The sequence below is a fragment of the Anabrus simplex genome, chromosome 6 (genome assembly GCF_040414725.1).
Source record: "Anabrus simplex isolate iqAnaSimp1 chromosome 6, ASM4041472v1, whole genome shotgun sequence".
Lineage (NCBI taxonomy): Eukaryota > Metazoa > Arthropoda > Insecta > Orthoptera > Tettigoniidae > Anabrus > Anabrus simplex.
This window is the reverse complement of record NC_090270.1, coordinates 174,181,203-174,194,064: the sequence shown is the minus strand read 5'-3', so window position 1 is coordinate 174,194,064 and position 12,862 is coordinate 174,181,203. Positions and strand designations below refer to the sequence as shown.

Genomic DNA, 12,862 nt, shown 5'->3' with positions numbered 1-12,862 from the left:
CGAACCCCTTCTACTCAGTTGACCTGCCTAAACTGAGTGGACCCAGTTCCAGCCCTTGTACTACTTTTCAAATTTCGTGACAGAGCCGGGAATTGAACCCGGGCCTTCGGGGGTGCCAGTCAATCACACTAACCACTATACCACAGAGGCGGACTTTATTATTATTATTATTATTATTATTATTATTATTATTATTATTATTAATGTAAAATTCCCCGTTTAAAATGGAGTCAATCCAACAGGAATTTTGCAGAGACTCAAATATGACACATGGTAGAGTGTTTCTCCCGACCTTGTGTGTTTGGGTATTGTAAATTCTTCAGAGAAAGACCACAGGACACACAGTAGAGGTGACTGGGAATTAGAAGTGAGGGGGGGGGGGCAAACATTTACTGACAAAAAAGTATCCGGGTTTGAGGAATATAGCAGGGGGAGGGGGGGGGGATATACATCAAAACTAAAAAAAGGCTACAAAATCGTCAGAGAGGTAAAGGTTGACGGTTTGCCATTTAAGTGCGGCAGTGATCTTTTTTGAGATTTTGATTAAATACTATACAACACAAATTTCACCAAAGGAACAATATTACAATTAAATAGAAGTCCGTCGTGATTATAAAATTAAAAATAATTTAGTATTTGACTACACACTAAGAAACTAACAGTGCCCATGACCTTGGCAAAAATACCCCTGCTACCCTTCCTCACAGCACATGCGAAGTCTCCACTACTTGCTGTGGCGCTATACACATCGGTTAGTCGCGACGAACGATTTTTGTTTTCATATTTCCGCCAATAATGTTGTTAATAATAAAATAAAATAAAGGAAATAGCTGATAAGTTTTTTTTACAATTTGCTTTACGTCACATCGACACAGATAGCTCTTATGGTGACGATGGGATAGGAAAGGTCTGGGAGTAGGAAGGAAGCGGCCGTGGCCTTAATTAATGTACAGTCCCAGCATTTTCCTTGTGTGAAAGTGGGAAGCTACGGAGAACAATCTTCAGGACTGCCCGATACTGGCCGCACTGCATCTATCGAGCTCGGCAATTAGCTGATAAGAGGACATAGCTTGCACACATTGCTTGTTTTAATAATTCCTAGTTTCAGCCTGTTAAAGTGGAAGAAGATTGTAATGTTTTCTCCGCAAAGTGCGAGGGGGGGGGGGGGACTGCAGAACGACTGAAGTACTACACACGGTAACAGGCGTATCACTGCAGAGATTGCTTATCAGTATTGTTAGTGTATAGTATATCAACAGCGAAGCGTTTTGAACTCGAGAGTGCTTTTAGAATTCTCCAACCAAAGGGCTAGTAAGTTTTCACGGGCGAGTTGGCCGTGCGCGTAGAGGCGCCCGGCTGTGAGCTTGCATCCGGGAGATAGTAGGTTCGAATCCCTCTATCGGCAGCCCTGAAGATGGTTTTCCGTGGTTTCCCATTTTCACACTAGGCAAATGCTGGGGCTGTACCTTAATTAAGGCCACGGCCGCTTCCTTCCAACTCCTAGGCCTTTCCTATCCTATCGTCGCCATAAGACCTATCTGTGTCGGTGCGACGTAAAGCCCCTAGCAAAAAAAAAAAGTAAGTTTTCATGTTATCCTACCTATTCAGTGCGTTGCGCTCCGCAGAAAATTTAAATATCATTGCTACAGGCCAAATTTTTGTACTTCATAAAAGGAATCGCGAACGGAAACAGCTTTCCATTTGACACAGACTTTAAAGCCGTCGTAACGAAAACATCCAACCGAGAGACTCCTTTCAAGGAGTATAAAACAACCACCAGAACGTTCAAAAATGTGTAATAAAGGCAGTAGAGAATACTTTGAATAATAAATAGGCCTAATAAGGCTATTATTTTCCAACGGCTGCCGCGCGGTCTTGATATAGCAAGACTCACTCACTCGGAGGCCACGTGTTCGATTACTGCGCTGACCTTGTGAATGCGGAAATCCTCGAAAAAAGTATAACATTGAAAAGGTTACTCGAACATCATCACCGGTTTCTCAGTTGGAAGTCTGGTCAATGCACATGTACTATTTGTTTTCTGTTTAAAGGGGACTATCAGCTAGGTCATCGGTTATGGAATTTTGAAACGAAAAGTCACATCTCTCTGGTTCGGATATCACGTGAAATTGGAGGCTCCGTTGCTATGATTGCGGTATAACTCCTAGCTTCCTTAGTTTTCGTTTAGGTTATTGGTATCAACAGAACACCAAAATTACTAGTTACTAATTTGCAGGTAGATTGTTTTTGCCAGTGGTTTAACGTTGCGCTAACACACCCAAGGGTTTGGTAACGCAAGGACGGGAAAAGACTAGGATTTGGAAGATAGCGGCCATGATCTTAATTAAGATACAGCCCCAGTATTTGCTTAGTAAGAAAACGGGAAACTACGGAAAACCATCTTCAGTGTTGCCGAAGGTGGGATTCGAAACCACCATCTACCGAATGCAAGGTCACAGCTACGTGACATAAACTGAACTCCCACGGTTTTACAGGTAGAGATTATCAGGTACTTTCTATCCTTAGTATATAGGGCTGATATCCAACAATCTGTAAGGTGAATCTGCAATAAGGCAAGAAATTCAGACCGAGCTCGATAGCTGCAGTCACCTAAGTGCGGCCAGTATCCAGTATTCGGGAGATAGTGGGTTCGAACTCCACTGTTGGCAGCCTTGAAGATGGTTTCCCGTGGTTTCCTATTTTCACACCAGGCAAATGCTGGGGCTGTACCTTAATTAAGGACACGGCCGCTTCCTTCCCACTCCTAGCCGTTTCCTGTTCCATCGTCACCACACCTGCCTGTGTCGGTGCGACGTAAAGCAACTTGTAAGAAAAAGTAATTCAGGAGATAACGAGGAAGAACAGTCTTGATTTCAAGACTGAAATTTTAAATGTATGGTTTTATTCCTCACGGACTGCAGTATTCTTTACTGCTGGCCTTGAAGTATGAACTCTGGATAGTATGCTACGTTCAGGACCCTCTCCATACATGCCACGCAAGACCCACAGAGTACTAAAGGGAAGATACTTTCACATTTCTGAAACTCGGAGTTAAGTAGGATAGAATACTTAGCTCTGTGGCCGTCATCCCTGGTACTCATTCTGGATGCAGGAAACCAAATGCCTGTCAAGAAATGGTAGTGTCGTTTCTAAGGAAGTCGACTTCTCCCCCTAACCAATTCTTGTTTCCTCACCCCGACGATATTTGCAAAGTCTAGGAAACACTTCTATTTCCCTCCTTTCATAGCACTTTCTTTCCTCTATCATTTACACTCACACATACTGAGGAACAGAACCTCTTTTTTCCCCCCTCGTTTACTGTTACGAATTCTTGAGGATCTCGCAGTTTACTTCTTAAAACATCTGGCTCCGATACTAACTGGTTAGCGTGCTCGCCTTTGGATCAAGGGGTTTCGGCTTCGATTCCCGTGCGCATAGGGAATTTTAACCCTATTTGGTCAATTTCACTTGCTCGGGGTCTGGGTGTTTTTGCCATAAACATTAGATTTCATCTTAGGTAGAACCCCATCCCCACAGACCTGCAGGTCACCCATAGGTGTCAACTCTGAAGGCCTGCACGAGGCCTCTTCGGAGGCCACACGTTATTATTATTATTATTATTATTATTATTATTATTATTATTATTATTATTATTATTATTATTATTATTATTATTATTATTATTATTATTATTACCTCTCAAAGCAGCAGTCTCCGCAGTTGACAGTTACACGCTGAAAGCAGACGATAGGTTGTATTGTCATGGACAAAAATGTAACAATCATTGTAACATTAATGAGGCGTATTTATCTAGTATTCAGTGGTGAAAAGCTTGGTGTCTCCACACTCTTCACTGAATCCAATAATACTTACTAGTGAGAAAGCTGATCATTGTAAGGTATACTCTTGTATTATTCTTCCTGTGGCACACAGTGCCAAGTGAGATACGCTGTATGAACATTCAAGTATCTGTCAGCACTTTACGAGAGGAAATAAATTATAATTCCAGAGAAATAAGATTTCGTAAGGAATAAATGTCTGTTGTTTCAGGAAGAAGTACCAGGTGGGGGAGGCTGGAGTAGTCCAGGGCGTCAGCAAGTTCCGTACGGTGCTACCTCAGGTGAGTGTGGTATGCGATATGGTTCTTATTGTTGATGGAAGAGTAGGAAATACTACTACTACTACTCTTCTTGGCCTTTTCCCATTTTTTCAATTTGCTTTACGTCGCACCGACACAGATAGGTGTTGTGGTGACGATGGGATAGAAAAGGGCTTGGAGTGGGAAGGAAGCGGCCATGGCCTTTATTCAGGTAGAGCATTTGGCTGGTGTGAAAATGGGAAACCACAGAAAACCATCTTCAGGGCCTTCGACAGTGGGTATCGAACCCAATATCTCCCAAAGGTTTTCCAAATTTTATTGGGGTCGGCACTGATGCAGATTTGGTCCAGTTTAGCGGCCAGATGCCCTTCCTGACGCCACCCGTACAGTATGTGGAGGGATGTGTTCACTATTGCGTGTTTCTGTGGTATTTGGTAGTGTGATGTGTTGTGTGCAGATGTGTTTGTTAAGGCGAACACCAACACCCAGTCCCCGCACGAGAGGAATTAACCGTACGAAGTTGAAATTGAAATCCTCGACCCGGCCAAGAATCGAACTCGGGGCCATCTGAACTGAAGGCTAGAACGCTGAGCATTTGGCGAAGCAGCCGGACACTACTACTACTAAACTAATAATGATGATAATAATAATAATAATAATAATAATAATAATAATAATAATAATAATAATCATAATAATAATAATAATTTATAACGCTCAGCCAGTTCCGAATAGGAAATCAAAAGGAAAGTCATCACGAATTTGTACAACATTTGGCAAAATAGACTTACCACAAACAACATAAAGGTCCGTCTTGTAGAGGTTCTCTTGTTTTCTCTCTCTCTTCTCGTATGGGTGTGAGAAATGGACTATCAAGGCAAACGATTAAAACAAAAATCGATGCCATTGAAATGTGATGCTGGCGGAGGACACCAGATAACACTTGGTCTGAAAAACGCAGTGATGTTTCAATCTCAGAAGGACTTAAGATCTGCTAGAATCTACGAGAGAATACTGTTGTTTTCTCTCCATCGTGTTATAAGCGCGAGAACGTTGAAAATATCTCTACACAGGGCAACAGACCGCGTGGAATGATGGCTCGATGGTTGACAGACCAAGTGGAGATGATCGTGGTAGAATCTCTTGAATGTTGATTGATGGTGACGAGAATATCACAATGGAAGATGCAGTTAAATAAATAATATAATACGTACATGGGATCACGGCACTCTGGAATGAGTCGATGGCCAGGATGAATAATAATAATTATTATTGACAGAGAAGATTCAGAACATGATGAGAGAAGCTTTTCATGTTGAACAGCTCTTCTGGCAGCGGAATTTGGAGCAGTACTACAGAAAATACGGCGGGTTGAAGCATGCATCAGTGCTAACAGAGACCATTTGGACCTTTCATGAAATAAATATTTTCATGTGGTATGCTGGTATATTCTGTTCCTGTGTGTTTCCCATGACTAATGTAGTATACAGAGTTGTAGAAAATGAGTTAAAACATGCAAACAAAGGTTTTTGGGACACATGTCTATATAACACTGTGTTGAATATACAATACATATTTACTGAAAACTACTTTCTCTCTTACACTTTCCTGGTCCTTCGCTAAGAGACTGTTGGCAGAAACAATCCTTGAGGCTGCGGAAGAGTCAATTACGTCAGCCAGTTCAACGGCAAGTGGCTGCTAATTAAGGTTTCTCTCTGCACCCGTACTCTCTAAAAGTTTACAGTAAGTGGAAATACCTTTTTTTAAATTGGTTTTACGTCGCACTAACACAGATAGGTCTTATGGCGGTGACGGGACAGGAAAGGGCTAGGAGTGGGAAGGAAGCAGCCGTGGCCTTAATTAAGGTACAGCCGCAGCATTTTCCTGGTGTGAAAATGGGAAACCACGGAAATCCATCTTCAGTGCTGCCGACAGTGGGGTTCGAACCCACTGTCTCCCGAATACTGGATACTGGCTGCACTTAAGCGGCTGGAGCTATTGAGGCCAGTGTGGAAATACAGCGTAAACTATAGCTGATTTGCAAATATTTAGCAACAGTTTTTCTTCCATAACTTCCGGTACAATCGGAACTTTATCGCCTTCGAATTTGTAACAGGGAAGACTTTGTGCCCTGTCAAAAGCTTCATGGGATCAGTACAACTCTACAAATCATTGTATCGTTGCCCCCTAGTGAAGAAAAAGCTTGTATTATGAGAGTTGGGGAGTAATAGGGAAATTACTGTTCTAGGATATCATGCAACCATAGATCGATGACACGACCAAGAAATGCAAGTGTAAAGCTATTCAGAACAGTCACTGGCAACAAACTATTCTGACAGCCGGAGTTGTAGCAGTAGTAATAATACCGCACTGCTGATAATAGGAGACGTAGAGGTGAATCTGGATCCAGTACCAAGGGGTTCAATTGAATGGACAGCTCAAAGTCATTATGAAAGTAGCTTGTCAGCTTGAACAAACGAAAGAGCACATTATAATGGCATAAAGGAGATAAAGGAGTGTAAAGGAAGAACTTAGAATTCTAACAGAAATTATTGTGCAGAACACTGGAGAAACATTAATTTTGAAAGCCAAAGTGGATTAATTGAAGAAAGTCATGTGATGTGTCAAGAGATTATTGTCAGCCAGGAAGCAAGAAAGAAAGACCATATTCCACTTACGGTTTAACAGAGGATGACTATGAAAATGTTTATGACTTACTACTTATAATGTTGGAGGTGGTAAAGATATCAAATAAACTTTGATGATGATTGGGACAGACTAGAGAGAGTACAGGGGAAGATATCAATTAAAATTAGTATCAGCTCTGATGGCAAACAAGATTATAATGAATGTACCGAATTTAATAGGGAAAAAGTTATGGGTAAGAAACAGACTGATGATGATTGGGACAGACTAGAGAGAGTACAGGGGAAGATATCAATTAAAATTAGTATCAGCTCTGAGGGCAAACAAGATTATAATGAATGTACCGAATTTAATAGGGAAAAGGTTATGGGTAAAAAAAATGACATGGACAAAGACACTATCACAGAGCAGGGAATCCTGGAGTTTCATTTAGACAAGTCCACCTCCGTAGTGTAACGGACCGGGCGAGTTGGTTCCCATTTTCAGACCAGGCAAATGCTGGGGCTGTACGTTAATTAAGGCCACGGTCGCTGCCTTACCATCCCTAGCCCTTTCCTGTCCTATCGTCGCTAAAAAACCTATCTGTGCCTGTGCGACGTAAAGCAAGTTGTAATAAAATAACGTAGTGAATATTAGCTGCCACATGTGAGGCTCTGGTTAAATTCCCGGTACTGTTAGAGATTAAAGAATGGCGGATGGCTGGTATGTGGTTAAATTCGCACGTGAAGAGGAACTGTACCACCTCAGGACGACACGAGTTTTCATTTAGAAATATCAGGGAGCAAGAGAAAGCTGACTTACTGTAGGTGTGGAAATTGCTCTCGATCTTGGATTCCAGCGCAGTTAAAGGAAATGGATGAGCAAAAGAAGGCATCAACTTCGGAAATTTGGTCAGGTACGCCGAAAGAAGAAATATATAAATTTGATGAGAGGAGGAATGTATGGCAGGATTGGCGACTTAGCGTGTAAAAATGGTGGACATCTAAATAGCTGATTGCCAGGGCGAGTCATTTCTAGGGTTTAGTGGTGGCGCAGAGGGCTCTTGGTTCGAAAGTATGAAAAACACATGAGGACAGTTTACAAAAATAAAGCATTAGTTCAACATAAGAATTAGAACTTAGAATTAGAAAAAGTTAGTAACTAGGAGTAGGGCAATTAACCTGACAGGAATAGCTAAGAATGAAATTCGTCACTATAAGACATGTCTGTGTTGGTGCGACGTAAATCAAATAATAAAAAATTTAAAAAAAATATAATTAGGGTTCGTAAATATTGAGAGATTTTTAAAATAGGGAATGAGAAGATGAAACAAAATTAATGGTTGAAAGGAAGGTAATCACCTCCATTCTGGTCGAATGGGGACTTAACAGAGCAGACACATTCTCAAATGCACCACACACTTTAAAACATTTGTGTTCACCCTTTTAAAACTGGAGTGGGATTTATTGGCCACACAGTCTTAAGAAATACTCCAGATAAATGATTTCCTGGAGTTCTGTAAGTACGCCTCCTTGACATTAGCGTGCGTCCAGTAGTAAATGGTTAATTTACCCACCAGCTTTAACCGAGCTTGGGACTTACACTGAGAAGTAGGTAATACTACTAGAGGTATTCTTCTTCTCTTTCGTCTTATTATTATTATTATTATTATTATTATTATTATTATTATTATTATTATTATTATTATTATTATTATTAATGAGAGGTGCCGTGTGCTTGCCTGCAGGTATTGGTCACAACCATCAACAACCTGCTGCTCATGGACCTGTCGATGATGCTGGCATTCCCTACTCTCGTTATTGGTGACCTGTACGGGAAGGAAGGAGAGCTCTCTCTCACAGACGAACAGGCCTCTTGGGTCGGTAAGTCGTTGTCTCTTGTAGCAAAACAATATTTGTTAGTCTCACTTTGTTTCTAGATAGAATGCAATGTTGAGGTTGTTTCCCGGTTAGCCAAAGGTAGGTCTCACAGGAGGATGGGGAGTTCTAAGTTGAGCGGTTCATTCTTGATCGCGGCGATGTGCTCTCTATATTACCTTATCTCAATACAGTACTGTCCCACTCGTTGGCTGAATGTTCAGCGTACTGGCCTTCGGTTCAGAGGGTCCCAGGTTCGATTCCCGGCCGGGTCGGGGATTTTAACCTTCATTGGTTAATTCCATTGGCCCGGGGGCTGGGTGTTTGTGCTATCCCCAACATCCCTGCAACTCACACACCACACATAACACTATCCTCCACCACAATAACGCGCAGTTACCTATACACATGGCAGATGCCACCCAACCCCACCGGAGGGTCTGCCTTACAAGGGCTGCACTCGGCTAGAAATAGCCACACGAAATTATTATTATAATACAGTACTTACCAATCAAGCTCTTAAAGACTCATCTAATAAATGCCCACTCTCACAACGGAAACATCCTGACCACTCCCGCACACATCACCAAACGGTACATCCTATTCTTCACGATAGGCGCAGCGAGGGTCAACTCCATACCGGACGAGTTACGGAGCCTGACGTCGATCCTCATTAAAAAACCAGTATAAGAAGTATTTATTAACCGTTTAGTTGGGGTTGTTACTACTGTTCAAATTATTATTACAATGATTGGTATAATTTATTAATAATAACTACTTTTACGATTTTCGAACACGCCGAGGTGACGGAATTTTACCATGCAGGAGTTATTTCACGTGCTGGTAAATGAACCGACACAAGGCTGGTGTATTTGAGCACTTAGAAAAAGATCACCATTGGACTGAGCCGAAATCTTGTGCCCAAAAAGCCAGCAGTCAACCCTATAAACCATTCAGTCCAATTGAAGACGTTATTGTTCTTTAGATTCCGTTTAACAAGTCGATTTCAGTTACTTAAAGTGACAACCTTCGTAAAATAATCTGTGCCGGGCTGAGTAGATCAGACAGTAGAGTGTTGGCCTTCTGAGCTCAAGTTAACAGGTTCAGCCCTGATTTACTCCGGTGATATTTCAAGGTGCCTAAATGCGTTGACCTCGTGCCGGTAGATTTACTGGACACGTAAAATAATTAATGTTTGACAAAACTCCAGCACCTCAGCGTCTCCGAAAACCGTTGTGAGCTTCATTTCCCTGGTGTAAAATGGGAAAACACGGAAAACCATCTTCAGGGCTGCCGACAGTGGGATTTGAATCTACTATCGCCCGAATGCAAGCTCACAGTTACGCATCCCAAACCGCACGGCCATCTAGCTCGGTTAAATTAGAAAGAGTCTTTTGACCTGTGGACAGACATACAGTATATCATGATAATGTCCAAGATCTCGTTACAAATATAGAATCAAATTAAACAAGGGGTCGTGCAACATGGAAAATTAGACTGGAAGCAACATTAAAGTGGACGAAAAAGTTGCGGACGAAGCGTAAATCGATTACCTCTGTCGAGTTTGAAGCCGTGATCTTGCAATTTGGAGGCCCAAACCCTACCAGTGTTGCACAAAGTAACGTACCTTGTATGCTGTTAATTTCAAGGTCTCTTATATTGTATGACGAATCACACTGAAGGTTTTCGGCGACACAATGATGGGGAAGGTAGTGGCCGTAGTACAGCCACAGCATTTGTCTGGTGTGAAAATGGGAAACCACGGAAACCGTCCTCAGGACTGTCGCGGGTGGGATTCGAACCCACCACCTCTCGAATATAAGTTCGCAGCTATGCGACTCTAACCGCACGGCTGTTGAAAGCTCTTTGTAGGTGAACTGGTCGCAACAGTTACATCTTTGTGATCTTTGTCGTACTTCCTGCATGTGTTGAGTTTCGTAACAATGAGTGTGTTGAGCTGTACTGCTGAGTAGTTTAGTGTCATGGCATGCGGTGGCCAGTTTTATTACCACTACAGCAGCAAGAATGGGGAAGAGGAACATCACACCTTTGCCGGAAGAAATTAAACCCATACATACGAGAAAGTAAAATAATAGTTGCTAGGAAACTTGAAAAGTATAAATAACAACATGAGAAATAAATGAAAGTATTTGCTAAGTGGGGCCTCACTCCCTTCGAGAGGCTTTCTGCTAAACATTCTTGACGTGTTAGACAAGTGGGTTTTCTTTCGTCATTAACCAGGACGTGCGTAAAATAATAAAGAACACCTATTGGTAGCATCAAACGACGCAGTTATCTGCACTCTCCTCAACTTACGAAAAAGGAGCTTCACCCTGCGCCAAGCCTCCATCTCTACTCTCTAGTGCCCCTCGTCCTAGAATTGTACCGTAATATATATAGATGTAAAACAAAACGAGTGTGGTTAGATGGTTCTGTGTGAAGTACGGCCTGGCTGAGTGGCTCAGACGGTTGAGGCGCCGGCCTTCTAATCTCAACTTGGCAGGTTCGATCCTGGTTCAGTCCGGTGGTATTTGAAGGTGCTCAAATACGTCAGCTGCAAAAGAACTCATGAGGGACTAAATACAGGCGCCTGGGCGTCTACTAAAAAAACCATAAAAGTAGTTAGTGGGACGTAAAGCAAAGTAATATTATTATCGTAAAGTACGAGATGAAATCGTTTATATTCTATCAGTGATATGAAGGATGTGGCGCTTGAATGTAGCCCGGTTTTCCGCCCATGTGAGCATGCACTTGGTAGATTTAGTTCATTTTTTCTTTTCTCTTTTACATTTTTTCTTTGTAACGGAAACATGTATTTGGGCCGAAAGCCTGTAATGTTCTTCATCAATAAATAGTAATGTGTTCCTTGATGTGAAGGATGCGATATTGACACTACTTTGTTAATATGTGCGATAAATTTCACATTGTCCGCCTCCATACCGTAACGGTTAGCCGTCATCGGCGGACTGGGTTCGATTGCCGGTACTACCAGAGATTTAGGAATGGCAGGAGGGCTGGTATGTGGTTAAAAAGGTGAATGCAGCCGCCTCCATTTGGGGTGGACCTGAAAAGAGCTGCGCCACATCGGCATGAGGACACGAGTTTAATTTAGTTTGACATTTGTTTCGTACTTTGTATTTGTATTGTTACTCAGCAACAGTCTAGGCTATCTCGTCACTCGATGTTCTCTCGAAGCCGACGTAAACGATCTGCGTTTGCGTCGACTCACTTGACTCCAAACAGTCCCCTGTACAGTGCTGCTTCCCGCCGTACGGCGTTCTGAGAAACTTGGAAGGCAGACAGCTGAAGAATTTGTACTGTAACGCAGTCAGGATCGACCCATGGGAGGTGGGTTATAGCTACAAAATGATGATAGAACATAATGAAGGTGCTTGTGCTTGTGTAGGTCACTGATACAAGTGGATTATGTTGATATTCAGATTGAAGTATCGGTACACTGCAAAACCTTACATTAGCAGAAACAATATGATCAAGGTATATACTATTACGGCGAATCGCATGTTTAGACTGCAATACAAAATCCAAATTTCGGGGCTTCTTTCAAAATAGATTCAAGAAATCTGTTGTTTTTACAATTATGTCTCAGTAAATGTTCAAATAATCAACCCCTTGAATCTACTTTCACTTAATTTAGTGTCAGTTAATGCTTACTTTCATTTGTAAAAATCCCATGAGGTTTCTAACTCCCAGCAACCCCTTCCCACCGGTCTATGCTTCCGAATTTGTATTACAGTTGAAAGAGAGGTTTGTTAACATTCTTGAGCTCAAAGAAAGTTACCCCAGTACTCCTAGCTTCATGGTGTAGGGGTAGTGTGTCCTTTGTTAACCGGAAGTCCCAGATTCGATTTCTGGCTCATCCAAGAATTTTAATCCTGTAATGAGGACGTTCATTCAGCCCCGTGAGAGCAACTGAGAAGATCTATGGTAGGAGATACAGCAGAATTCCCAATGAAAATCAAGCAATACGTCTGAGAGTAGCTATACGCTGACCACGTGCCACTCCGATATCTAACAGGCACCTGACTGGGAAACTGCCGTCTTGGCAAGCTTAAGTCATTCATGAGTTAAGTTACTACGAAATAGTGCCTCTGTAATAGTGGCTAGATATGCTGCCGTCAACAATTTATTAAAATACTGTCTGATCTTGGAAAATAAAAATAAAATGTTCCGACGAAATAGTCAATTTGAAATTCGTAGAATAAATATCTGCATTTAGCTGATTAAAGGCTGGGGGATGGTG

At 42.0% G+C, this 12,862-nt stretch overlaps 1 protein-coding gene across 3 annotated transcripts in view; it reads left to right on the top strand.

The window, feature by feature from the left end:
• The window catches only part of LOC136875621 (facilitated trehalose transporter Tret1), a 95,968-nt gene that overhangs the window by 50,387 nt on the left and 32,719 nt on the right, over window positions 1-12,862 (top strand). For all 3 annotated transcript variants that reach the window (XM_067149160.2, XM_067149158.2, XM_067149159.2), the window contains 2 exons: window positions 4,051-4,120; window positions 8,472-8,607. In XM_067149160.2, the coding sequence (XP_067005261.2) occupies window positions 4,051-4,120; window positions 8,472-8,607 (206 nt within the window). The remainder of the gene's footprint in view (window positions 1-4,050; window positions 4,121-8,471; window positions 8,608-12,862) is intronic.